This window comes from Macaca nemestrina, chromosome 9 (genome assembly GCF_043159975.1).
Source record: "Macaca nemestrina isolate mMacNem1 chromosome 9, mMacNem.hap1, whole genome shotgun sequence".
Taxonomy (NCBI): domain Eukaryota; kingdom Metazoa; phylum Chordata; class Mammalia; order Primates; family Cercopithecidae; genus Macaca; species Macaca nemestrina.
The window spans coordinates 64,493,691-64,521,547 of record NC_092133.1 but is presented as its reverse complement, the minus strand read 5'-3'; the positions used below and the strand labels follow the sequence as shown (position 1 = coordinate 64,521,547).

The 27,857-nt window shown below is 43.1% G+C and overlaps 1 protein-coding gene across 5 annotated transcripts in view; it reads left to right on the top strand.

The window, feature by feature from the left end:
* LOC105466122 (phenazine biosynthesis like protein domain containing) overlaps positions 1-27,264 on the top strand; it is a 46,031-nt gene extending 18,767 nt beyond the window's left edge. For 2 of the 5 annotated variants that reach the window (XM_011715084.2, XM_011715082.3), the window contains exons 2-10: positions 3,383-3,525; positions 13,645-13,744; positions 14,260-14,358; positions 18,326-18,435; positions 18,525-18,554; positions 20,912-21,000; positions 21,270-21,448; positions 24,487-24,549; positions 25,608-27,264. In XM_011715084.2, the coding sequence (XP_011713386.1) occupies positions 3,442-3,525; positions 13,645-13,744; positions 14,260-14,358; positions 18,326-18,435; positions 18,525-18,554; positions 20,912-21,000; positions 21,270-21,448; positions 24,487-24,549; positions 25,608-25,720 (867 nt within the window). In that variant the 5' untranslated portion in view covers positions 3,383-3,441 and the 3' untranslated portion in view covers positions 25,721-27,264. Of the gene's footprint in view, positions 1-3,379; positions 3,526-13,644; positions 13,745-14,259; positions 14,359-18,325; positions 18,436-18,524; positions 18,555-20,911; positions 21,001-21,269; positions 21,449-24,486; positions 24,550-25,607 lie in introns of all 5 variants that reach the window. The other 3 variants (XM_011715083.2, XM_011715081.3, XM_011715086.3) reach the window with 2 other exon arrangements.
* The last annotated feature ends 593 nt before the right edge of the window (positions 27,265-27,857 follow it).

Below are 27,857 nucleotides of genomic sequence, written 5' to 3'. Positions count from 1 at the left end.
TAAAGTAAAAAGAAAATTTTTCTTTCAGATTTTGATTTAAAACTTACTTACACTTTGTAATGCTTTTTGATACTTATTTTCTTTTCACCAACTGAAAAAAAATAGATGGTGTTTGGATACACTTTGAATGCCAGTACTCTATTATTAAGTGTATTTTCTTTCTTTTTTTCTCTTTTTTTTTTTTTTTTTTTTTGAGACAGAGTCTCTCTCTGTCACCTAGGCTGGAGTGCAGTGGTACAATCTCAGCTCACTGCAACCTCAGCCTCCTGGGTTCAAGCGATTCTCTTGCCTCAGCCTCCTGTGTAGGTGGGATTACAGGTGCCTGCTATCATGCCTGGCTAATTTTTGTATTTTTAATAGAGACGGGGTTTCACCATGTTGGCCAGGCTGGTCTGGAACTCCTGACCTCAAGTGATCCACCCACCTCAGTCTCCCAAAGTGTTGGGATGACAGGTGTGAGCCACCTTGCCTGGCCTACATGTTTATATTTTCTTTTTCTTTCCTTTTTCTTGAGACAGAGTCTCGTTCTGTCACCAGGCTGGAGTGCAGTGGCGTGATCTCGGCTCACCGCAACCTCCAACTCCCTGTTCAAGTGATTCTCCTGCCTCAGCCTCCCTAGTAGCTGGGATTACAGGCATGCACCACCACGCCCAGCTAATTTTTGTATTTTTAGTAGAGACGGGGTTTCATCATGTTGGCCAGGATGGTCTTGATCTCCTGACCTCATGATCCGCCTGCCTCGGCCTCCCAAAGTGCTGGGATTACAGGCATAAGCCACCATGCCTGGCCAATATTTATTTTTTTCAAATAACTCAACTGATATTTATTAATGAGTAGCCTAGTTTTGAGGCGGAAGTCATAAGCAATAGTGAAGTGGGTTCTTTTTTTTTTTTTTTTTGAGACAGAATCTCACTCTATTGTCCAGGTTGGAGTATAGTGGCATGATCTCAGCTCACTGCAACTTCCGCCTCCCAAGTTCAAGCAATTCTCCTGCCTTGGCCTCCCAAGTAGCTGGGGTTATAGGCATGAGCCACCACACCTGGCTAATTTTTTAATATTTTTGGTAGAGATGGGTTTCACCACATTGGCCAGGCTGGTCTCGAACTCCTGACCTCAAGTGATCTGCCTGCCTCGGCCTCCCAAAGTGCTGGGATTACAGGCGTGAGCCACCGCTCCGGGCTGTGAAGTGGGCTCTTTTGTGCTAACAACTACAGAATAACAGGAATTTGCGGTGACAGGAAAACTGTAAACAAACTAAGACTATTACAGAGGGACAAATATGTCTCACTCTCCGCAGGAACATCCATAGGCAGGTTTAATGACTAAGCTATTTGGACAAGAGATTTTCCTACATTTACATGGCACATGGAACCAAGATTAAAATTCAAGAGAATGGTCTCAAAACACACACACACACACACACACACACACGCCCCATGCAGGCCAGGTGCAGTGGGGCACACCTGTAATACCAGCACTTTGGGAGGCCTAGGTGGGAGGATCACTTAAGTCAGGAGTTCTAGACCAGCCTGGCCAACATGGCAAAACCTCGTCTCTACAAAAAATACCAAAAGATTAGCCAGGCATGGTGGCACATGCCTGTAATCCCAGGTACTTGGAAGGCTGAAGCAGGAGAATCGCTTGAACCCAGGAGGCAGAGGTTGCAGTGAATGGAGATTGTGCCACTGCAATCCAGCCTGGGTGACAGAGTAAGACTCTGTCTCAAAACAAAACAAAAAAAAGAATAAGAAATGCAAATGAAAACAAGATATTTTAAAATCTATCAGATTGGCCAGGTGCCATGGCTCACGCCTGTGATCCCAGCACTTTGGGAGGCCAAGGCGGGCGGATCATGAGGTCAGGAGATCGAGACCATCCTGACGAACACGGTGAAACCCCATCTCTACTGAAAATACAAAAAAATTTAGCTGGGCGTGGTGGCAGGCGCCTGTACTCCCAGCTTCTAGGGAGGCTGAGGCAGGAGAATGGCGTTAACCCGGGAGGAGGCGGAGCTTGCAGTGAGTGGAGATCGCGCCATTGCACTCTAGCCTGGGCGACAGAGCGAGACTCCATCTCAAAAAAACAAAACAAAACAAAAAACTATCAGATTAGCAATTAGTCAGACACTCTCATATACTGTCTAAATTGGTATACTTTTTCTGCAGATAAATTTAACTGTTTAAGTTAAAACATCTGTACACTTTGACCCAGGGATTTCACTTTTAGGAATATATATAAAATAATCAGGAACACAGAACAAAATTTACATTCAGCAGGTTTGATCACTGCATTATCTTTATAAGTGAAAAATTAGAAACAACTTAAATATTCACCCAAAGGGATATGGGTAGACAACTTAGAGCATATCCATAAACATATTGTAAATCATTAAAATGATGTTTTTGAAGCATTTGGTGTCTTTGGAAAATACTCATGCTATACAGTATTTTCCAATTGTATTGGAATGGCCCTCCAATTATGCTATTTTATATAAGGGACTTGAGCATCTGTGGGACTATGGTATCCTCAGGGGGTCCTGGGATCTATCCCCTGTGAATACAGAGGGGCAATTTACTGTTAAGTGGGTAAAAATTCTGATAAAAGCTATACATCCAGAACATTCATAATGTTATTGCTAATTTGTGCACTTATGGGTCTTTATTTTCCAAGTGTATTATAATCAGCATATTTTAAAATTAAAAAATGCATTATTTTAAAAAAGGGTAATAATATTCATTGGGAGACTGTAAGCAACATACATGCCTCTTGGACGTTTCATGGACTTCATTAAAAACAGAGCCTAAGCTAGTTCTGGCTACTCTAAGAAAGACTATGATTGTGCGGCTAAGTTCTATGTATAATACGAAAAGTCAGTACAAAATATGGGAAAAAAATCAATTTAGCCAGTATTTTAAAATGAATTTCATTTTAGAGGTTTTAAAAAGTTAGGGGATTGGCTGGGCACAGTGACTCACGCCTGTAATCTCAGCACTTTTGGAGGCCGAGGAAGGCAGATCACCTGAGGTCAGGAGTTTGAGACCAGCCTGGCCTACACTGTGAAACCTTGATGCTACTAAAAACACAGAAATTAGCCAGATGTGGTGGCGGGTGCCTGTAATTCCAGCTACTCGAGAGGCTGAGGTAGGAAAATCGCTTGAACCGGGGAGGCAGAGGTTTCAGTGAGCCGAGATAGTGCTACGGCACTCCTGCCTGGGCAACAGAGAAAGACTTTGTCTCAAAAAAAAAAAAAGAAGTTAGGGGATTATACGACTTTAAATATAGTATGTTTGAATAATTGCTTGACTTTGTGTCTGGGAACTGTTCTTTGCGTCTGGACACCAAGTAAAACATTAACTTTTTGATTTTTTTTTTTCCCAAGAAGAAGACATAAAGCAGGCTACCAGCAATTTTGAGAACTTGCAAAAACAGCTTGCAAGGAAAATGAAGCTTCCTATTTTCATAGCAGATGCATTCACAGCAAGAGCATTTCGTGGGAATCCTGCTGCTGTTTGCCTCCTAGAAAATGTAAGTGCTTGGTTTTGAATTACAGTACCTGCAATTCTAGATTCCTGTAGAAACAATTACTTATTTTAAAAGACTGGTTTCACCTGTTCGTTTACCAGTTTGGTTTGTGTGCTTTGCCATCATATCAGTAATGTTCATGTATGCAGGTTGATTTTGACCAAAGTATTTGATAAAAATGCCTATGCCTCAGGTACGTCCAGTGAAATGAAGATTCAGATAAAGAGGAACTAGAGCCGATTTTAAAAAAGGAGAGCTACAGCTACCTTTTAGCCATCAGGTTTTCATTTAGTTAGCACCAAGTGTTGAGGAGAATGAAATTAGATGAGTTCTGTGTGACTAGACATAGCCAATTTCACATTTAGCATAACAGATCCTAGCTGAGTATCTTTAACCTTACCTATAGCTCAGGCAATTAGAAATTCTTTTCAGGATCAAGAAAACGAGACATTTTGCAAGGAATTAAGTAGTTAAGTAGAGAGGTAGAAGGAATTAAGCTATAATATATAAATAACTTATTGAAAGACTCATTTTTAAAGTGGCTTTTTGATTAGGATAAATATTAATGGAATAGTTAAATATTAATGGAATAGTTAAAAAGATAAATATTAATGGAATAAATAGTTAAATATTGTTAATAGTTAATATTTAAATATTGACCCTCAAGGTCAAGGAATATTGACCTTGTGTTGGTCCCTAAGTAGTAAGAAACAAGGTAAGGTGTCCTTTCACTCAGAGCAGTTAGCACAGAAGTAGATTATCTGAAAATTACTTCAAGAGGACAGTTAGCAATTGATGATCTTAAATAAGTCATATTAAGTTGGGCAAAGTGTGTGTTGGGGCCTTCAAGGACAGTGAATCTCAACCTGGCTATACATGAAAATCACCCAAGGAACTTTGAAAATGCTGTCTTCTAGACCAATTACAGCAGACTCTGGGAGTGGGGGGCAGCAGTGTTTTGTTTTGTTTTGTTTTGTTTTGTTTTTGAGATGGAGTTCTGCTCTTGTTGCCCAGGCTGGAGTGCAATGGCGTGATCTGAGCTTACTGCAACATCTGCCTCCCAGGTTCAAATGATTCTCTTGCCTTAGCCTCCCGAGTAGCTGAGATTATAGGTGCCCGCCACCATGCACAGCTAAGTTTTTGTATTTTTAATAGAGATGGGGTTTCATTATGTTGGCCAGGCTGGTCTTGAACTCCTGACCTCAGATGATCCACCCACCTCAGCCTCCCAAAGTGCTGGGATTACAGGCATGAGCACTGTGCCCAGCCAGCAGTGTTTTTTTAAAGTTTCCCAAGTGATTCCAGTGTGCAATCATGATGGAGAACTGGGCTGGGTACGGTGGCTCTTGCCTATAATCCTAGTACTTTGGGAGGCTGAGGCAGGAGGATTGCTTGGGGCCAGGAGTTTGAGACCAACCTGGCCAACATAGTGAGACCCTGTCTCTGAGAAAAAAGAAAAAAAAAAAAAAGGAGGACTGCTGAGGTGAACATTGTTTTCTTATTGCTGTTGTTGTGTTTTTTAATTTTTTAAAAATTTTTTTTATAAAACAGAAATGGGGTCTCGGTATGTTGACCAGGCTGGTCTCAAACTCCTGGATTCAAGTGATTCTCCCATCTTGGCCTTCCTAAGTGCTCATATTACAGGCCTGAGCCACTGCACCTGGTGGAATATTATTAATTGACTCCTTTTCACACTTCTCCCTCAAGTGGAGCAGTAAGATGGCCATCCAAGAGTCCTTGTCTTACCTTAACTCTACATTCATTATGCAGACTTGAGCTGGTGTTTTCTCTCCACAAAATGCAGAAGGTAATAAAGTTAATAAACTTTGTCCATTATTACAAGAGCTTGGGAAGATTAATATGAAAACAATTAACCACATTCCAAATCATGACTTTTCTTCAGAAACAATCTGGCAGACACAACTTCCTGTCAAGGAATTGTGGAATTGACTATAACTGCTTGTCAAAAGTCTTAATACACTTGCCCCATGTCCCCATGTAATATCCTTGAAGAGTTTTGACAGTAGTTTATATTGAATAGAATATATTCCATTTTTATCAGATAACAAGAATTGGATTATTCTCCAACTTACTCCTTTTATTTCCAGTAAATTCACCAAACATCAGATTTATAGGATTGATCTCTCTCTCTCTCTCTTTCTTTTTTCCTCTCTCTTTCTACCTATGTCTCCATTAAAACATATTTTGTATGTTAATTATATATTTGGAAAAACTAGGAAATAAAAATTTAAGCAAAGAACTTGTAGTTTAAAACAACATGCTTTAGTATGAATGGAAGAAGGAAAAAGAAGATAAGGAAGTCCATGATTTGGGGACGCTCTCTAAAAAGTTTTCCAATTCACTTCTTTTGAGGCTTTTGGGCCTGTGAGACCAGGATAATTTCATGGCCTGTCAGGGACACCTGAATAGGTATCTAAAGATTAGTTTGCTAGGCCTCTTAGTCATGCTTTTCCGCTCTTTGGATGTGAGAATCTTGTCCTCCTGGAGGCGAAGGTAGCACTTTTCCTAATTCATAATCAATAAAAATTATAATAGAAGTATAAATGGTGGTGTCTGCCCTTGGGTTCGTTGTCCTGAGATGGTGGAGAGAATACAGGTGGCCACAGGAAAATGTCAGAGATAAATAAACGCTAAACCTTATAATATTGACCACAATTCATTCAGCCAGGCTCTGGGCTAGGAGCCAGAGGTACAAAGGTTAACAAGTGCACCCGCCCTTGAGGTGCTCAGAGTCTAGTGCGGAAAATGAGCATGTAAACTGATCATTATTCAGTAGTCACCACAGAGGCTAAAAGACCTGAAGGTACCAGGTACAAAGGTACCAGGACTCAGAGAATGGAATAATGTTAGGTTTTATGAGGTAAAAACACTTCAGATTTTAAGTGCAGGGCTTCAGAGGAATTTTTTTTTTTTTTTGTAGCTTTGTTTTAAATTATTCAAAATTTGACCAGGATGAGACTAACCACAGGAAAACCTGCTGGATAGACTAAAGACTAGGTAGGTCATGGTGCTTTGAGCTTTTTGAACATTTGATAAAAGACTACTAAAAGTAAAGTAAAAACTTCTGAGTAATAAAGTTCAAGAGCTTCTATAATATTCTAAAGGATTTTTTGTTTGTTTTCAAGACAAGTCCGTTTTTCAACTTTTTTTATTTATTTTTTTTTTGAGATAAGCAATCTTCCCACCTCAGCCTCCCAAAGTGCTGGGATTACAGGTGTGAGTCACCATGCCCAGCTGACATTTTTAAATTTTTAAATTTTTCACATGAGAAGCATATAACACTATATATTAGGTGAAAACAAAAACAGATTAAGGTCTAAGTGAAACATAAAACAAATATTTGAAAAAAATTTAATAAAAATTGTCTGGGTGCTGTGGCTCACACCTGTAATCCCAGCACTTTGGGAGGCTGAGGCAAGCAGATCACCTGAGGTCAGGAGTTTGAGACCACCCTGGCCAACATGGTGAAACCCCGTCAAATTAGCCAAGGTTAAAGACCAGCCAAAAATTAGCCAGGTGTGGTGATGTATGCCTGAAGTCCCAGCTACTCCAGAGGCTGAGGCAGTAGAATTACTTGAACCTGGGAGGCGGAGGTTGCAGTGAGCTGAGAAAGCACCACTGCACTCCAGCCTGGGTGACAGAGTGAGACTCTGTCTCAAACATAAATACATAAATAAATAAATAATTTAAAAAATTGATGGTGTCCTCAGATGCCTGACAATCCGTTTGACAATAGAGACCTTGTAGAAGCATGGAAAATGTGTAGAAGCAATGTAAAAACGAAAACAGACACATTATGATGACAGCTGGTAAAAAACTAGAGGGACCCATGACTAGCTGCTGGTTGTGGTGGCAATAACCAGTGGTGCTTTTCTTTTTAATTGTTTTTTTTTTTTTTTTTTCAGAGACAGGACCTTGCTCTCTCCCCTAGACTGGAGTACAGTGGCACGATTATAGCTCACGGCAGCCTTGAACTCCTGGGCTCAAGCTATCCTCCTGCCTCAGCCTCCTGAGTAGCTGAGACAACAGGTGTGCATCACCACGCTCAGCTAATTTTTATTTTTTGTAGAGACAGGGTCTTGCTCTGTTGCCCAGGCTGGTCTCTAACTTCTGGCCTCAGGGGATCCTCTTACCTCAGCCTCCCAAAGTGCTTGGTCAAGAGCCACTGCACCCAGCTTAGTGTTTTGTAGATTTTAGTTTACAAGTTTTCCACTTCCTTGATGGTTTTAGAACTTTCTCCATCCAGGTGTGTTGACTTTACTGGAATCTTGTCTACAGCAGAGGGACAAATGAACAATAAGGACTGATAAGTCAGGGCTGTCATATTCAGGCTGCCATATTTCAAAACTGCCACAAGATGGGAGTATTTTAAACCTTTACTCTGATTTTCTGATCATTCATCTTTGTGGGTCATAGGGTGATGGAGCCTCAGTATCCCAAAGCAGTGCACTGGAACTCAGAAAGGCAAACATCACTCTGTTTTTGCTGTTGGAAATTTGATTCACATGAGACGGCCAAAGGGAAATGGATATTAAAGCAAGGGAATTCATAACTGTTGGTTTGCGACTGTTTTGTGCAGTGTTTGAAAAGAAGCTTCTAGTGTAAAATGGAAAAATTGTTGGAAAGAAAAGCCAATATTTTGAACGAACGCATCCTCTCTCTTTTGTTTGTAAGGCTTTCAAAGTTGAAGTCTTTCCATGATTCACCATTGTCTTGACCTTTGGTTGCAGTGTAGGAATTCAGTGAAAGTCCAGCTGCCAGTGGTACATGTTGTGGGCCGCTACTGTTAAACTTTCCACATGTCTGTGGTCCCTCAGGCAAATAGCAGGTGCATTTTTCATTGTCCTGAAATAGAAGTTACAGTTACATAAATTCAAATTGCAAGAAACGCAGTATACCAAGGTAGAGGATTAAAGAGCTGGTGGGCAGTGGAGTTTGCATCCTAGCTAATGTGTGAAAGGGCCCATTTGCAAAGAAATCTATTACCAATAGATGGTGAGCTTCACTACAACGTAGATGTTTTAATACTTTTAAAGACTTATCCTAAAGGTCACAGGGAGCTATAGACAAAGAAAGTAAGGACAAAGATGGGAAATTTGGCCAGATCAGATAGAGGAAGGACTAGCAGGCACTTTAGGTTTCTGCAGGCAAGAAGGCAAGTCCAGGAAGGCCAGCAAAGGCTTTTCTTGATCACTTTTCGATTACCACTGAGACCTGTGATTGCAGACTCTGCACTAAGGGGCTAAAATACCTCCCAGTTTCTATCAGGTGTCGTGTGCATGGGCATCTGGACCAGTTTCCACAGAAAACATTCAACAGGCCATGGGAAGTGCTTGAGTTCAGTTGTTAACATTGTTGTCTTGTTGACTGGGACTTTCCAGCGGCCCCCTCTACTCCTCTACTTAGGTGGGATTTCTCACTTATCCAGGCCCATAGGTGCCCACAGGTGGGACAGGTACTCATCCCACCACATTTTCATCATCCTATTTCTAGAATTCTAGAGTGTCCGTTATGTTAAAGTTTAATCTCTGATTTAACAAGAGAACAGGCGGGTGCAGTGGCTCATGCCTGTAATCTCAGCACTTTGGGAGGCCGAGGTGGGCGGATCACCTGAGGTCAGGAGTTTGAGACCAGCCTGGCCAACATGGTGAAATCCCATCTCTAATAAAAATACAAAAATCAGCTGGGTGTGGTGGCACGCACTTGTAATCCCAGCTACTCAGGATGCTGAGGCAGGAGAATCACTTGAACCTGGGAGGCGGAGCTTGCAGTGAGCTGGATCGCACCACTGCGCTCCAGCCTGGGTGACAGAGTGAGATTTCCTCTCAAAAAAAAAAAAAAGAGAGAGAACAGAAGTGAGATCAAGAAACTTGCCTAAGAAGCTATCCTAATACAAAGCTCTTTGCACACACTTTTCTGTCCAAATCACCGAAATCTCCCCTCTTTTCTAAGTTCACCACAAGGCCTTATCTTTAAAGTTTTAGAGTATTTATTGTGAAAATCTATGTGTCTCAATTACATATTCTCTAGTATTGTTCACAGTTGCTGTCTGTGGCTGTCTTGACTCCCCACCTAGATGCTAGATCCATGGCTTATACACGAGGATTTCTCAAACTTTAATGTGTACACGATCACCTGGGGAGCTTGTAAAAATGGAGATACTGATTCAGAAGGTCAGAGGCCCAAGATGGGGGGCCTTGGACTCTGCATTTCTAACAAATCCCCTTAGTTGTGTTGCCATGCTCCTGGCCCACACAGCACTCATTAATTGGTTGATTGCTGTTCTGTCTTAGAAACCTTTTGGGGGTCCATTTTCTCTGCTAGACATTGGTTTTCCCTGTCTGTAGCATGTTAAAGGATTAATAATCGTTTGTCTTTGTGATGGGCAGGCCATGTAGTATGGCTGGTTAAAGCATGACTTTGAGCCACTCAAATAAAAAGCTAACATGTATCAAGTACCTACTATGTGTTGGGCACTGGAATGAGTTATTTCTCTTTCTCTCTCTCTCTCTCTCTCTCTCTCTCTCTCTCTCTCTCTCTCTCTGTTTCTTTCACTCTCTCTCTGGGTGAGCCGGGGCGTAGAGGCGCACACCTGTAATCCTAGCACTTTGGGAGGCCTATATGGGCGTATTGCCTGAGCTCAGGAGTTCAAGACCAGCCTGGGCAACATGGTGAAACCCCATCTCTACTAAAATACAAAAAATTAGCCGGGCATGGTGGTCTGCACCTGTGGTCCCAGCTACTCAGGAGGCTAAGGTGGGAGAATCACTTGAACCCAGGAAGCATAGGTTGCAGTGAGCTGAGACAGTGCCACTGTACTCTAGCTGGGGCAACAGAGTGAGACTCTGTCTCAAAAAAAAAAAAAAAAAGAGGGCTTATTATGTTTCCTGCCATGATTGATTGATTGATTGATTGATTGATTGATTGATTTTTCAGACAGAGTCTCGCTCTGTTAACCAGGCTGGAGTGCAATGGCAAGATCTCGGCTCACTGCATTCTCTGCCTCCTGGGTTCAAGTGACTACTGCCTCAGCCTCCTGAGTAGCTGGGATTACAGGCGTGCACCACCACGCCTGGCTAATTTTTGTATTTTTAGTAGTGATGGGGTTTTAACATGTTGGCCAGGCTGGTCTCTAACTCCTGATCCAGGTGATCCACCCACCTCGCCCTCCCAAAGTGCTGGGATTAGAGGCATAAGCTACCACACCTGGCCCCTGCTAGGATTTTTATGTCAGCTGGTAGTTTTAAAATCATGACTGATTTTTCACAATAATCACAGTTTTATGCCCTATACAATTATATGGAACATGTTTCAGAAGATTTTGAATCAAAGACAAAGAGTGTTTAATTTGCATAACTCAGAGAAGTGAATTATGAATTTATTAATATAAAATTATAATTTTTCTGGGTTTCAGGAGATCAAGAGCAATAAATCTGGCCAAAATAAAAATGCATTTGTCTTGAAACTTCTTTAAAATTCTAAATCTAACTAGTAGATTTCAGTTAGAAAGAGTTTCAGGAGATCAAGAGCAATAAATTTGACCAAAACAAAAATGCGTTGTCTTGAAACTTCTTTAAAATTCAAAATCTAACTAGTAAGCGTTTTATTGATTAAAAATGGATTTTTCTTCTCAAAACAAAAACATATTTCAAGTCCACTTTTGTTTTTTGTTTTTGTTTTTGTTTTTGTTTTGAGACGGAATCTCGCTTTGTCACCCAGGCTGGAGTGCAGTGGCGCGATCTCGGCTCACTGCAACCTCCGCCTCCCGGGTTCAAGCAACTCTCCTGCCTCAGTCTCCCAAGTAGCTGGGATTACAGGCACGTGCTACCACTCTCGGCAATTTTTTTGTATTTTTAGTAGAGACGGGGTTTCTCCATGTTGGCCAGGCTGGTCTTGAACTCCTGACCTCGTGATCTACCTGCCTTGGCCTCCTAAGGAGCTGGGATTACAGGCGTGAGCCGACGCGCCCAGCTGGGTCCACTTTTTTCTTGAGTTGAGGAATGTGTGTGTGTGTGTGTGTGTGTTTGTATGCATGTATATATCTTCACAATAAACCTTGACTTAAGTGCTATTATTCCCATCTTAAAGGTGTGGAAACTGAGGCCATAAGATTAAATGACTTGCCCACTTTTACACTGCTACTAGGGCCTCACCCAGGATAGAAATTCAATTCTGTTTTCAAACCCACATAATTTTTTAAAACATTTTATTTTGAAAAATTAAAAACCTACAGAAAAGTTTCAAGAATGGTACAGTGAACATGCATATTCCCTTCCCCTAGATTCACTAGTTGTTACTATGTAAAAAATATTTTTTTAGAGTCAGGTTCTCATGATGTTGCGCAGGCTGGTCTTCAACTCCTAGGCTCAAGCAATCCACTCTCCTTGGCCTCCCAAAGTGCTGCGATTATAGGCTTGTGCCTGGCCAGTTGTTACTATTGTCCACATTTGCAAAGCCCTCATTCTTTTTCTTTTTCTTTTCTTTTTTGTTTTTGAGACAGGATCTTGCTCTGTCACCCAGGCTGGAATGCAGTGGCACAATCATGGCTCACTGCAGCCTTGACTTCTGGGCTCAAGTGATCCTCCCACCTCAGCCTCCCACGTAGCCTGGACCATAGGCAAGCACCACCATGCCCGGCTAAATTTTTTATTTTTATTTTTTTATTTATTTTTATTTATTTATTTATTTATTTATTTTTTTTTTGAGACGGAGTCTCGCTCTGTCGCCCAGGCTGGAGTGCAGTGGCCGGATCTCAGCTCACTGCAAGCTCCGCCTCCCGGGTTCATGCCATTCTCCTGCCTCAGCCTCCCGAGTAGCTGGGACAACAGGCGCCCGCCACCGCGCCCGTCTAGTTTTTTGTATTTTTTAGTAGAGACGGGGTTTCACCGTGTTCGCCAGGATGGTCTCGATCTCCTGACCTCGTGATCCGCCCGTCTCGGCCTCCCAAAGTGCTGGGATTACAGGCTTGAGCCACCGCGCCCGGCTTATTTTTATTTTTTATAGAGACTGGGGGGTGGTCTTGAACTCCTAGTCTCAAGCAATCTTCCTGCCTTGGCCTCCCAAAGTGCTGGGATTACAGGCATAAGCCACCATGCCCAGCTAAAGCCCTTGCTCTTTTTTTTTTTTTTTTTTTTTTATCTTTTTTACAGAGACAGGGTCTTACTATATTACCCAGGCTGGTCTTGAACTCCTGGACTCAAGCTATCCTCCCTCCTCAGCCTCCCAAAGTGCTGGGATTACAGGCGTGAGCCACCACGCCTAACTAAGCTCTCATTCTTAATCACTGTAGTGTTTATTAGGTATATTGTGGTCTTAGGATATTATATGATCTCTCTGTTTAATTTCTTCATTTGTAAGGGTATAAAAATATTTACATTGAGGGTTTTAAAAATGAGATTAAGTGAAATAATGTACTTAGTTTTTCAACAAATGTTTGTTGACCTCCTACTGTGCTGGGGTGAATACCAGGCATTGTTCCAGGTCCGGACAAAGCAAGACAGCACAGTCCGTACTCCAACAGAACTTAGAATCAGAGGTGGGGAGGCCAGACGATAAAGGGCATACCAGGCAATTTCAGGACATCTAAGCACTGGTGAGGAGACAACACCTTAAGCACAGTGGTCTGGGAAGGCTTACTGGAGGAGGTGACCCCTGGCCTGAAGCCCTTCCCACGAAAGGGAGTAAACCATGCAAAGACGGGGGAGGAGCGGTCCAGCCTGCCCAGAGTGAGTGCTGAACCTCTTTTTCACCAACAAAGCAAGGGAGATTGGGGTACTTCCTTGCATGGCGTTTGTTTTTAGAAGAGAGCACACTCTGTCAGCTAGACTAGATCTTAATGTGACAAAAGACAGGCCAGGCCAGCCGGTTTTTCACAGTCTATTCCAGCTTGTACATTTATAACTCTTCTTCACAGGGTACTGCAAACATGGGTTTCTGAGAACCAATCTTTATAAAAGTGTCTTGAATTCCTTGGTAATTATTTCCTTTTAAGCATATAACTTTTATTATTAATAAACTGCTTTTAAATTAATGGTAGTTGTTGTCCAAAGGAAGTCTGATCTGTGTTACTGAAACCTCAATGATCTTATGTTTCTAATTAAGGAATTGGAAGAAGACATGCATCAGAAAATTGCAAGGGAGATGAACCTCTCTGAAACTGCTTTTATCCGAAAACTGCACCCGACAGACAACTTTGCACAAAGTAAATATGCTTTTTTTTTTTTTTTTTTTTTTTTTTTTTTTAAACTGCTCTGTCGCCCAGGCTGGAGGGCAGTGGCATGATCTTGGCTCACTGCAACCTCCACTTCCTGGATTCAAGCAATTGTGCCTCAGCCTCCCAAAGTGCTGGGATTATAGGCGTGAGCCACCGCTTTACAATCATTCTTGAATGACACCAGAAATTATTTTTAGGTGGGGGGATGATCTTTAAGGAAAATGCCCCCTTATTATTTGCATGCAGACAGTAGATAGAGCGGGAGATTCTGATTTGGTTTTCAGTTCATCTGGGGGAGAGGGTGTTGGTGAACCTGAATGTTTCCATTCCAGATCTAGCACTGGGGAGCCCTACGATGCTTGCCTAGCCATCATTCCTCCTTTTACAACATGTTTTGGCTATTCATCATTCTAGAGAAATATTTAGGAAAGAAGAAAATGAGAAATCTGTGACCTGCTTACATGGGAATGATCTCATCTCTCTTTGGCTTTTCCTACCCTCAGGTTCCTGCTTTGGACTAAGATGGTTTACACCGGCAAGTGAGGTTCCGCTCTGTGGCCACGCCACCCTGGCTTCTGCAGCTGTGCTGTTTTACAAAATAAGTAATGTGATTTTCTTTAATGAATCTAACACTTAGCAAATGGCTTTTTTTTTTTTTTAAGTTCTCACACAGACTTATTCTGATGGTCCAAAGTGACTGGTATAAAGACTTTGCAGAGTTTACTTCATGCTATTCGTAATGCAGAAACAAAACTAGCGACCTTCAATAGCACTTTTACCTTTCTGAGTATGTGCCCACCATCACTGGAAAGCTGCAGTCAGAATGCTATTTTTTAAACTGGAGATCTCTGGTCTTTGTGAAGCTTGCATGGGCAGAATTGTCATCTCATACGATATGAGATTGGGGACCAACAGGAACATTTCACTCCAATTATTTCCCCTCCCACATTGAAATTCATTTCACAGTAAGAGATTCTTCAATAAACTTTCTTTTTTTTTTTTGAGATGGGGCCTGGCTCGGTTGCCCAGGCTGGAGTGCAGAGTTGGGATATCAGTTCACTGCAACCTCTGACTCCTGGGCTCAAGCCATCCTCCCACTTCAACCTCCAAAGTAACTGGGACCACAGGTGCACACCACCACACCTGGCTAATTTTTGTATTTTTGGTAGAGACGGGGTTTTGCTGTGTTGCCCAGGCTGACCTCAAATTCCTGAGCTCAATTGATCCACCCACCTTGGCCTCCCAAAGTGCTGGGATTACAGGCATGAGCCACCACGCCCAGCCAATAAGAGCTTCTTTGCTCTGAATTTTAAAGATTCCTGGGCCCCTAACTGTATATATACATTCACCTTAAGAGGATTTGCAGCACCTTAATTCTGCCAGTTTCTATCTTAGCTGCATTTAGTTTAATGGACAAAGATCAGGGCCTTGTGGGGATGGGACAGAGGAGAGATTCCTGGGAAATGCCCTAAAACAGGAGGTGGAAGCAGCCAGAAACAAGCATAGACAGCAAACGGAGATGGAAACAAGGAAAGAAACAGGATAATACGACAGAAGGTCACTGTGGGGGTTGGGCAAAACCTCGTCTCTACTAAAAATACAAAAATTAGCCAAGTGTGGTGGCGCATGCCTGTAGTCCCAGCTACTCAGGAGGCTGAGGCAGGAGAATCGCTTGAATCTGGAAGGCGGCGGTTGCAGTGAGCTGAGATTGTGCCATTGCACTCCAGCCTGGGCCACAGGGCAAGACTCCGCCTCAAGGAAAAGAAAAAAAAGAAAGCAGGATTGAATAGAGGGAGAAATTGAACTGCAGAGTAGTAGCAACAAAGAAAGGCCTAGGCCAAATCCATGGGGAGCTCTAAAGCTGAACATTTTTTCAAGTAGTATAGTTCCAAGTAGAGGCAGAGATTCAGGCCTTTTTATCCTCCATGGACCAGTCCCCAAAACCTGGAAAAGATGTATGACTTTGGGCAAGGTAGCTCTACTCAGCCAAGGGTAACTCCAAGAGAGTGACTCAGTTGAGAGCTGTAGGCCACCAGCACTCTGGGCAAGCAGGGTCAGGGCCGGGTGTAGGCAGAGCCAGCAAGGCCCCAGGTTGCAGCTGAGAGCAGGTGCCTCCTTACATTTTGTACCCTATGGTACTTCCTTGCCTCATGGAGTCCCAGTCCTGAGGCCATGGGTCAGACATAGAATCTGGATCAGCACCCACTAGAGAAGGGGAACTTTGGGCTAAAGGATAAGATGAAGCATCTGTGGGATGAGCTAGAGTGAGAGGAGGAGCATCCCAGGCAGAGGCTAGCAAGTACAAAGCCCCTGGGACCTGTCTATATGATTGGCAGGGATAAAGTTGAGAGGCCATATAATATAATTCAATATACATTTCAAAAAGATGATTTTGGTATCTGTGGATAGGGGACACGTGCAAAGGCAAGCAGACATTCTGAAATGTTTAGGAATTGAGTCTTGAAAAATAAGATTTACTGAAATTAAATTGAGTGTCTTTTGTTTTTTTGTTTTTGTCTTTTTTGAGATGGAGTTTTGCTCTTGTAACCCAGGCTGGAGTGCAATGGCAAGATCTCGACTCACTGCAACCTCTGCCTCCTGTGTTTAAGCGATTCTCCTGCCTCAGCCTCCCAAGTAGCTGGGATTACAGGCGCCTGCCACCACGCCTGGCTAATTTTTGTATTTTTAATAGAGATGGGGTTTCACCATGTTGGCCAGGCTGGTCTCAAACTCCTGACTTCAGGTGAACCACCTGCCTCGACCTCCCAAAGCAAGATTGAGTGTCTTTTGAAAACTGGACTCCACATGGGTTGGTTTGATGCTGAGGTTTGGAATAATAACACCCTGGAACCCCCCATAGGGCATTCTTAAGGTTAGATAAGATAAGATACGAAAAAATGCTTTGTAAATAGTAATGTCTTATATTGATCATAATGAGAAAAATTAAGCTTTGTGTTTCCAAATGTCAATTTTATACTCAGTGAAAGTTAATAAGTCAAAGTTCTTCACCTTTGACATGTGATTTAAGTTTTACAGAAATATTAAGAGAGAGAAAAGAATTAGGTCACCATTCTTTGTTTTCACTAAAAATGTTACACACACTGATAAGTAGCCCAAGCTGCATCAGTAACAGGGGATGGCAGTATTTGTGGTGCATTCTTTAAATCACATTGCTGTGTAAAAAGTTTGGTTTATTTAGGATAAACCACATTTATTTCATATAAGACTGATATTTACAACTTAAATGTTTTGTTATTCCCTTGGCATATCTTAGACTACAACAGGTTATGACTCTATGGTTGTTGCTGCAGGATATTTTAAAATCTGTATTAGAAACATTTTAGACTAGGTGCAGTGGTTCATGCCTGTAATCCCAACACTTTGGGAGCCAAGGCAGGAGGATCGCTTCAGTCTAGAACTTAGAGACCAGCCTGGGCAACATAGTGAGACCCTGTCTTTACAAAATATTTAACAATTATCCAGGCATTATGGCTCATGCATGTAGTCCCAGCTACTCGGGAAGCTGAGGATTGCTTGAGCTCAGGAGGTTAAGGCTGCAGTGAGCCAGTCACCAGCCTGGGCAACAGAGTGAGACAGTTCCTCAAAGAAAGAGAAAACATTATAAAAGGTAGGTTTAATGTATTAACCTCATTTTATAGATGAGGAAACCAAGATTTAAGGAGGCTGGCCAGGTGTGATGGCTCACGCCTATAATCTAAGCACTTTGGGAGGCTGAGGCGGGTGGATCACTTGTGGTCAGGAGTTTGAGACCAGCCTGACCAACATGATAAAACCTCGTCTCTACTAAAAATACAAAAATTAGCTGGGTGTGATGGTGCACACCTGTAATTCCAGCTTCTTGGGAAGCTGAGGTGGGAGAATCACTTGAACATGGGAGGCAGAGGGTACAGTGAGCTGAGATCGCGCCACTGTACTCCAGCCTGGGCAACACAGTGAGACCCTGTCTCAAGAAAATAAAAAAAGGGCCGGGCGCGGTGGCTCAAGCCTGTAATCCCAGCACTTTGGGAGGCCGAGACGGGCGGATCATGAGGTCAGGAGATCGAGACCAGCCTGGCTAACACGGTGAAACCCCGTCTCTACTAAAAACTACAAAAACTAGCCGGGCGAGGTGGCGGGCGCCTGTAGTCCCAACTACTCGGGAGGCTGAGGCAGGAGAATGGCGTAAACCCGGGAGGCGGAGCTTGCAGTGAGCTGAGATCCAGCCACTGCACTCCAGCCTGGGCGACAGAGCGAGACTCCGTCTCAAAAAAAAAAAGAAAAAGAAAATAAAAAAAGGAGGCTAAGTTAGTAAGGGCACAGTAAGCAGTAAAGAGCTGGGATCTGAAGACTTGAAGTATGACGCCATATCCAATCAGTTTTGTTCTTGGTTCTCAAGTTAGAATCTAGTGAGAGTTTTCTCCATTCTAGACCCCAGCAACCCAAACCTCGCTCCATCATAGAAAAGGATGGCATTGCCAGAAAATCTAAGATAATGCAAAGGTGTTTGAAATGGACATGTACATATATGACAAAGTTGATTTCCTATTTCTTGATTCCTATTTTGGCCAGAAAACATGAATAGCACACTCACGTTTGTCACTCTGAGTGGAGAACTAAGGGCCAGACAAGCAGAGGATGGCATTGTCCTGGACTTGCCTCTTTATCCAGTGTACCCCCAGGTCAGCTCTTTGTGATTATTGCCCTAAGCCGTGTACAACTGACAGCTCTCCTGTTTTATAATAATTTTGTTTTTTTCCCCCCCATCTAGGACTTCCATGAAGTAGAGGACTTGATAAAGGTTGGTAAAAAGAACCAAACCTGAACCTAGTTATTTGTTGTTGTTTGCACACAAAGATTTGGTACCATTTGATCCCTAAAGATAGGCATTCTACCAATATAAATGTTACAGTGTTTCAGGTTTGAATTTTAATATTCAGTCTATTTGGTGAGAAGGTTGACCAGTTTTCCTTGGCTCCTGATTGTCAGTGCTGGCCCCATGGTAGGATGGAGAGAAGAGACACTGTTATGTGACAGGCTGAAAGGCACAAAAGAACCAATGGAGGTGGTGAAGAAGAGAGAGAATGGGATGTCTTAAGGAAATGTAAGTTTCTGGGAGGAGACCAGCCTCTAGGGAAATTAAGGGATGTTGAATTTCTGTACTTTTCTAGCTAGAAGGAGAGGAATGGGTCCCGAGCATGGCCATGCTAGTTCAGGTATGAAAGTTTTGGAGACAAGACAAATTTAAAAACAAACTGCTTTAAACATACTGGTAAGAAAGTGGAAAAAACCTTATAATGGTAGACCTTGTTCATGGTAGAAAGAACTTAACTTATCCTCAGTCAGCATTTATTAAATGGGATAACAAAGGGTTGTAAGTATTGCCATTTTGTGTTCTTCCCTAGAAACTGGCAGTAAGATTCCCAGCCGAGAATTAAACTTTTTTTTTTTTTTGAGACGGAGTTTGCTCTTGTTGCCCAGGTTGGAGTGCAATGGTGTGATCTTGGCTCACCACAACCTCCACCTCCTGGGTTCTAGCAGTTCTCGTGCCTCAGCCTCCCGAGTAGCTGGGATTACAGGCATGCACCACCATGCCTGGCTAATTTTGTATTTTTAGTAGAGATGGGGTGTCTCCATGTTGGTCAGGCTGATCTTGAACTCCTGAGCTCAGGTGATCCGCCCGCCTCGGCCTCCCACAGTGCTGGGATTATAGGCGTGAGCCACCGTGCCCACCCTTAAACTTTCAAATCAACATATGAACCCATGCAGATAAGGGCAGGGTTCGAGAGACTAAGGCTCTGGAGAACAGATGGGATCTGGCTGTAGGAGTTCCCATTTCTTGAGGAAGTGATGTTGATCAGCCCATAGTCACAGAGGCAGAAAACCCAAGTACCACCCAAGGCAGAAGGAATTCTGGATGTGGGAACTGGAGTGTCTTGGCCTCTAACAAAGATTAGAGAACCTGAAGCCACCTAGTGACTACCATACAACTACCATGTAATTACCATCTGCTGGGCCTGGCAGCTAGGGCTGGTGCCAAAGGATGGCTTGGTGGTGTGGGAAGGGGTTATCTCCTCATAATCCCCCTCAATGCCCCAAGCCACCCTCAAACAAACATACAAACAAATGATGTTCCTGGATTTCAGCAAGATTATGTGCAGTCAGGTAGAGTGAACCAGGGTATCTTGAGAACAGGTTATGTTATTGATCTGTCACATACAATCTAGTGAAAGTGTTGTGCTTGCCAAGCAGAGCAGCGTAAGACGAGCCCTCTAGTCCCTACTTCCAATCAAACTGCTAGCCCTGAGTCCTTGCCACGTGGAATGTTCTAATTGCTGCTGCAGATACTCCACATATATGATTTTATTTAAACCTCATAGCTCTAAGAGGTGGACATGAGGCCATCTCTAAAGATGGTGGACAGTAGGGATTTAGAGCTTTTTCTCTGACCTTCTCAGACCTGGGCCAAGAGATGTGTGTGTGTGTGTGTGTGTGTGTGTGTGTGTGAGATCTTTGGCCTTTCTAAGTCTCTTTCCCCTTCTCTGTGGGGAGAATACCTACTTGAAGGAGTTGTGCACTGAGGCACATAGTAGGCACTTGTGAGCAATGCCTATTTTTTTTTTTTTTTTTTTTTGAGACGGAGTCTCACTCTGTCTCTCAGGCTGGAGTGCAGTGGTGCGATCTCAGCCAAGTGATTCTTGGCTCACAAGTGATTCTTGGTTCACCAGGTTCAAGTGATTCTCTTGCCTCAGCCTCCCAAGTAGCTGGGATTACAGGAGTGCACCACCATGCCCGACTAATTTTTGCATTTTAGTAGAGATGGGGTTTTGCCATGCTGGCCAGCCTGGTCTCGAGCTCCTGACCTCAGGTGATCCACCTACCTCAGCCTCCCAAAGTGCTGGGATTATAGGTGTGAGCCACTGCACCCGGCTGCAATGCCTGTTTTGAGGCTCACAGAGGCCTGTTTGGTAGCCAAGAGACTGACCATCCTTGGGGAACACCTTAAGCTCTGAAACTGCACTAACACTCTTGGGGACTGGAGACGATGGGTGTGTTTGGCTCACAGTGGATGTTCAATGAGAGGTCATTTCCTATTTGAGGGGATCAAGGACTTGGCCCAGGACATGCCCCTGAGGAGTTTTTGGTCTGTCTCCACAGACTGCCATAGGCAACACACTGGTCCAGGACATCTGTTATTCTCCAGATACCCGAAAGCTCCTCCTCCGCCTCAGTGACACTTACAACAGGTAAGATTTTTGGTCGTATCAGCACTTTGGGGAGGGCTGAGTGCCCAGATTTATAGCTCTGCCTTGGTCTGGCTGTGCTGTGTCTAGTCAAACCATGATTTACGCCGCCAGAGCGTTTCTTTCCCCAGTAGGAAGACATTCCCACTTGTTCTTCCCTGCTTTCCTGCTGAGCTGTTTGAGCAAGCTGCACCCTGGCCTGTTTTACAGAATCTGTGTGGTGAGTGGGCTGTGAAATGGGTTTGTCCTAATCCGTCTCATTTATGAACCAGGTCATTTCTGGAGAACCTGAAAGTGAACACGGAGAATCTGCTGCAAGTTGAAAACACAGGGAAGGTGAAAGGGCTTATTCTTACCCTTAAAGGAGAGCCTGGTGGGCAGAGCCAGTCGTTTGACTTTTACTCCAGATATTTTGCACCGTGGGTTGGTGTGGCTGAAGACCCAGTGACAGGTACTTTTTACTTGAGCCCAGGCGAGGGTTAAACAATGGAAGAGGAGGATCACACATAGTTATTAAATGCACTTCATGTGACCTTTCAGGTGGCTTGGGTTTTGAGCTGCCTTATTCCTCTATCTTTCCCCATTCCTGCCATCCCTTCACTGAAGTCTCGCATGAAAAACGTGAAATAGAGCAGGCAGATAGCAGGGTTAAACCTGAGTGTCAGGCAGCCTGGGTTTACACTCCGAGCTTCCTAGCTCTTGACCTTGGGCAAGTGACTTGACTTTTAAAGTTCTCAGTTCCCTGCTCTATAAATTGTATGTAATACCTGATAGGGGTATAACAACACAGTGCCTGTTAAAGGCTTAACACAGTGCCTGGCACATGGTAAGTGCCCAATAACTACTAGCTGTTATATTGTATTCTGTTTTTTTGAGATAGGGTCTCATTCCATCACCCAGGCTGGAATGGAGTGGCACGATCTCAGCTCACTGCAACCTCGGCCTCCCAGGTTCAAGTGATTCTCCTGCCTCAGTCTCCCGAGTAGCTGGGACTACAGACGTCCGCCACCACACCTGGCTATTTTTGTATTTTTAGTAGAGATAGGGTTTCACCATGTTGGCCAGGATTGTCCTGAACTCCTGACCTCAAATGGTCCCTCCTTGGCCTTCCAAAGTGCTGGGATTACAGGCATGAGCCACTGCACCTAGCCAACTACTAGCTATTTTAATATTAACAACAAAACTAGCTCCTTGAGCCAACACTTCTAGATTGTCTGCCACCTGGGAGCAGAGGGATGAGTCAAAGATGGGGAGAAATGTCATGACTCCTACTCTCACCCTCTTTGGGAACAGTGGGCTGCACTGCAAAGGACGAGAAAGCTTGATGTGGGAGGATGTGGGTGGGATGGTGAAGGGGCCACAGGAGGCTGGGCAGAGCCTTCAAGGCTCCGTTCTGGTAAGATGACAGGGCCTGGATGGCTCAGTCACTCTGTGAGGAACAAAACACGTGAAATTCAAAACTCAGCAAACAAGCACTTTTAAAGACTCAGGAAAATGCCCAACAATATCCAAACAGTCCAGCTTCCCCATGGAAGAAAAGTTCTGAGCAGATCTGCACATGCACAGCTGCTTCACAAAGATTTTAATTGGCACAGAGTGCAAGTTTTTTTTTTTTTTTCTTTCTGTAGTAATGCTTTTCTAGAGTGTAAAGGCCCTTGGACTTGGATTTTGATGACCAACCATCTGGGTTTGCTTGGGACTGAGGGGTTTCTCAGGATACGGAACTTTCAGTGCTAAAACCAGAACAGTCTCGCGCAAACCAGGATGGTTGGTTGCCTTACTTGAATATCCCATAACACCTTTTTTTTTTTTTTTTTTTTTTTGAGAAGGACTCTCTCTCTGTTGCCCAGGCTGGAGTGCAATGGCATGATCTCAACTCTCTGCACCCTCTGCCTCCCAGGTTCAAGAGATTCTCCTGCCTCAGCCTCCCGAGTAGCTGGGATTACAGGCACCTGCCACCATGCCAGGCTAATTTTTTGTATTTAAGTAGAAAGAGGGTTTTGCCATGTTGGCCAGGCTGGTCTCGAACTCCTAGCCTCAGGTGATCCACCCGCCTCGGCCTCCGAAAGTGCTGAGATTACAGGCGTGAGTCACCATGCCCGGCCCCATAACACTTAATAGGTTTTCCTAAATGAGAGGCTTTTCCTCCCCATCTTTTTCTCTGCAAAATATTTTTCTGTCAGTTATTGCTGTATATTTTGTTATTTCATTTTAAAATCTAATCTCTGATCTAAATCTAGAGTACAAACATGAAAAAATACCTCACTATAAAAGAAGTTCTTTTGGCACCAAAAGCTCAGGAATGTTAGCTTGGTGGAAAATTTAGCCTTTTGGCCAGGTACAGTGGCTCATGCCTGTAATCCCATCACTTTGGGAGGCCGAGGTGGGAGGACTGCATGAGGCCAGGAGTTTCAGAGCAGCCTGAGCAACATAGGGAGACCCCATCTCTACAAAAAAATTAAAGATGTAGAAAGACTTATGCAAGGCTGGGCACAGTGGCTCATGCCTGTAATCCCAGCCCTTTGGGAGGCTGAAATGGGTGAATCACTTGAGGTCAGGAGTTCAAGAACAGCCTGGCCAACATGGTAAAACCCTGTCTCCAACTAAAAATACAAAAATCAGCTGGGCGTGATGGCGCATGCCTGTAATCCCAGCTACTCAGGAGGCTGAGGCAGGAGAATCACTTCAGCCTGGGAGGCAGAGGTTGCAGTGAGCCAAGATTGTGCCAGTGCACTCCAGCCTGGGCGACAGAGCAAGACTCCATCTCAAAAAAAAAAAAAAAAAAAAGAAAAAGAAAAGAAAAGAAAAAAAAAATTATGCAAAGGCCTTGATTCTCCTACCAAGGGCTAACAATTAGCTGGTAGACAAGACAAGAATTAAAACCTGCAGTCTAATTCAGCCTTAAGAAACTGTAACGACCAGTTACAGTGGCTCATACCTGTAATCCCAGCACTTTGGGAAGCTGAGGCAGGTGGATCTCTTGAGATCAGGAATTCGAGACCAGGCTGGGCAACATGGCGAAACCTCATCTCTACAAAAAATACAAAAATTAGCCAGGCATGGTGACATGCACCTGTAGTTCCAGCAACTTGTGGGGGGCTAAGGTAGGAGGATGCCTTGAGAATGGGATGTCCACACTGTAGTGAGCCATGATTGTGCCACTGCACTCCAGGCTGGACAACAGAGCATGACTCTGTCTCAAAAAATAAATAAAATAAATAAAAATTAAATAAAAGAAAAAGACAAAAGGAAAGAAAAGAAACTGTAAGACCATTTGATACATAATTTGGCAGAGTTTATCCATAAATTCTATGTCTTCCTTTCTATCTCCATTCATAATTCTATACCCTGCGGTGGCCTGGCCAACATAATGATTTAGGTGATCTAGGGTTTAGTCAAACTGGATAATTGATTGTAATTGCTTAGAAATTTACCACAAAATCGCCCGTTTTCTTTGGGATTATCTCCTAACTTTTCACTTCTTTTGAGGGTCTGCACATGCTGTTCTCAGCAGCTACTGGTCCCAGCAGCTGGGGAAGAAAGAAATGCATGGTAGGACAGCTCTTTACCAATTTCTTTTTATTTGCCTAATTCAAAGCTAGTGTTCCTTCTCATATGTACTATCCCCTTGAAAATGTAATAAAATGTTACGTATCACCCATGTGAAAATGAAAGGTTTTAAAATTCCTTCACTCTTAAAGATCCTCCACCCCAAACATCCTTCACCTCTGTCTCCCCCAACATACAGAGACTGTACAGACACAGACACAGTAACTGCCCAATAAGTGTTTGTTGAATAAAATTAGCTGTATAACTTTGGCCCAGAGAGGTTATTTATAATGTGATGGGTTGAGACTGGATGATCACCAAGGTTCCTTACTGCTATTGCTCATCACAGGATTGAATCAAACAAATTACTTTGGAACCAAGTCCCCTAGTGATTAATGTATTGCTTAGAGGCAAAGAAAAATGATGGCAGCCGATGGAGGCTGCACTGCCCTGATCATCCAAGGAGTAGTCTGTGACCCTGATTTGTAGAGAATAGGGTGGCTATTCATTTTCCTTGGAGAGTCTAATTATTCTCCTAAGTACTGAGCTCCTGGAAGATTGAGGCTGTGCCTGTTTTGTCTGCCTGGCACACGTGGTTGCTTGAATATGTTATGAGTGAATGAACTCCCTCTGTCCTATTCAGCACTGAGAAGATGGGCGCCTTCTCAGGAGGACTGAGACCACCCTTCTTCATCTTCTTAGAGTTATAGGCCTGCCTCTATTGTTTCAAACATCTTTGCTTACTCCTAGAGAGAGCTGGGGAAGAAGCGATGAGTGGGTTGTGTCTGGGCCATTACAGGAATTAGTAGAGGAGGTGGCCCAGGAAAAGGCTCAGGACTGGAGTATGTGGAGCTGTGTGTTTTGTAGATCAAATTGAGTTTGTGGCTCTCTCAGTCTGCAAGAGAATGGGGATGGGAGTGGGCAGTACCATAAACAGATGAAGGAGTTTATTCTTGAAACTGATCTGGGAGGACTCTAAGATTTGTAATAAGTCTTTCACTATGCTTTGTTAATTTAAAAGGGTGAAAATACTCTTAATTTGACTTGTTTGTTTTCTTTAGCGTTTCAGTGTTCCCAACGAGGAGGAGAGCTGGGAATTTCACTTCGTCCAGCTGGAAGGGTTGACATTAGAGGAGGTGCAGCTGTTGTTTTAGAGGGCACGCTGACAGCCTAGAGGTGCGCTGACTGCTGCTGTCTCTAATCACCAAGTATTTTCTGCGTAAAAAGAAATGTAAGGGACTGCCATTAGCAAATGTGCATAGTAGTCTACTTAATCCTCATGTTTAAAATTGAAAAATGGGCCAGGCACAGTGGCTCACGCCTGTAATCCTAACACTTTGGGAGGCCGAGGTGGGCGGATCACCTTAGGTCAGGGGTTCGATACCAGCCTGGCCAACATGGTGAAACCCCGTCTCTACTAAAAATACAAAAATGAGCTGGGTGTGGTGCCGTATGCCTGTAATCCCAGCTACTCGGGAGGCTGAGGCAAGGAGAATCGCTTGAACCCAGGAGGCAGAGGTTGCAGTGAGCCAAGATCGCACCACTGCACTCCAGCCTGGGCGACAGAGTGAGACTCCATCCCCACAAAAATAAATAAATAAATAAATAAATAAATAAATAAATAAATAAATAAAAATTGAAAAATGAAGACATTTTAATGGAGATTTAATAATGCTTCCAGACTAATGAACTAATGGAGTTTTGGCTCCACTCATGAGTGTATTTGAAATGTAAGTAACCAGCTACAAAGAATAATGTCTCTTCATTTGATTATGACTACCAATCAAGAGAAGGAGGAATACATTTCTGAGGAGTGAAGCTAAATCATTTGAACTTAAATGAGTACCTGATTTTGCAGCCATTAAAATGAATCAATAACTATGTGGAAATAAAGAAAAAATATTTTGTAATATAATACTAAGAAAGAAAGAGGACAGTAGGCCATAAAATGTTAGCAATGTTATGCTATGTCTATGTAGATAAGCATGGGCCATTAAAAATAGCAAACTGGAAACAGTTCATGTGTGGGGGGCAAGATTGGAAGTAATTTTAATGTATCTAAGAAGTGATTTCCTTTATTGTTGTACTCATGTACAAAGACTAAAGATCAGGACAAATCCAGAAAATAAAAACAAAACAGTATTTATTAGGCTACTTCCTGTTGTAGTGAAATTAAACACTAAAAGTAATGTAATCTCAGCTGGGTGTGGCGGCTCATGCCTGTAATCCCAGCACTTTGGCAGGATGAGGCAGGAGGATCGTTTGAGCCTAGGAGTTTAAGACCAGCCTGGGCAACACAGCGAGACCCTGTTTCTATTTTAAAAAAAAAGTAATGTAATTTCAATCTTTTTCTTGATATATGACTTGAGAATGATATTGTAAAAGGAATTCTTCTCTTCAATAAAATGGGTTTTAACATAACTTTAAATTCAGTTAAATCTACAATATTGAACACCTATAGGTGACTTAGGGATGGGGACTTTTTCATGTCATTAAGAGTGTTTGTTTAAGGTGATCTCACTGATGGTAGTTCTCAGCCATCTCAAAAAGTGCAAGCTAATCAGTTAGACATTCTTTAATGACCCCAATTTTTTCACTTTAATTGCTACCATGTTTTCTGTTTTTACTGATTTTTGCTAAGGCATGTAAGAGTGAATTTATTATAGCAGTAATCTTGTGTTTCTCCTGATTTGCAATAAAGTCAGTCGTTCACCAGCTTTAATGCCTTAACTTAATGAGTAACCAGTGCCCCCGCCCCCCCAGACCTCACAACTGATCACAACACTCCCATGGTCATGATACCAAGGGTGAGAATCACCAGAGGGTTTTCCCCCAATTTTGGATTTTCCCAGCCTGAGACTGAACTATATGAATAAGTTTATATAAATGCATAGTTGAGAGGGCCTGAATTTGATCAGATCTGAATGTGATCTTTCAAATGTGTGCTAAATTCTTTTTTTTTTTTTTTTTTTTGAGACAGAGTCTTGCTCTGTCGCATAGGCCGGTGCCGTCTTGGCTCACTGCAACCTCTGCCTTCCAGGTTCAAATGATTCTCATGACACAGCCTCCAAAGTAGCTGGGATTACAGGCACCGACCACCATGCCTGGCTAATTTTTGTATTTTTAGTAGAGATGGGATTTTGCCATGTTGACCCGCATGGTGGTCTCAAACTCCTAGCCTCAAGTGATCCACCTGCCTTGGCTTCCCAAAGTGCTGGGATTACAGGCGTGAGCCACTGTGCCCGGTGGTGCTATGTGCTTAATAGATATTTTTGGGAAAGAAATCTCTGAGATAACTCTGGATTCCTTTT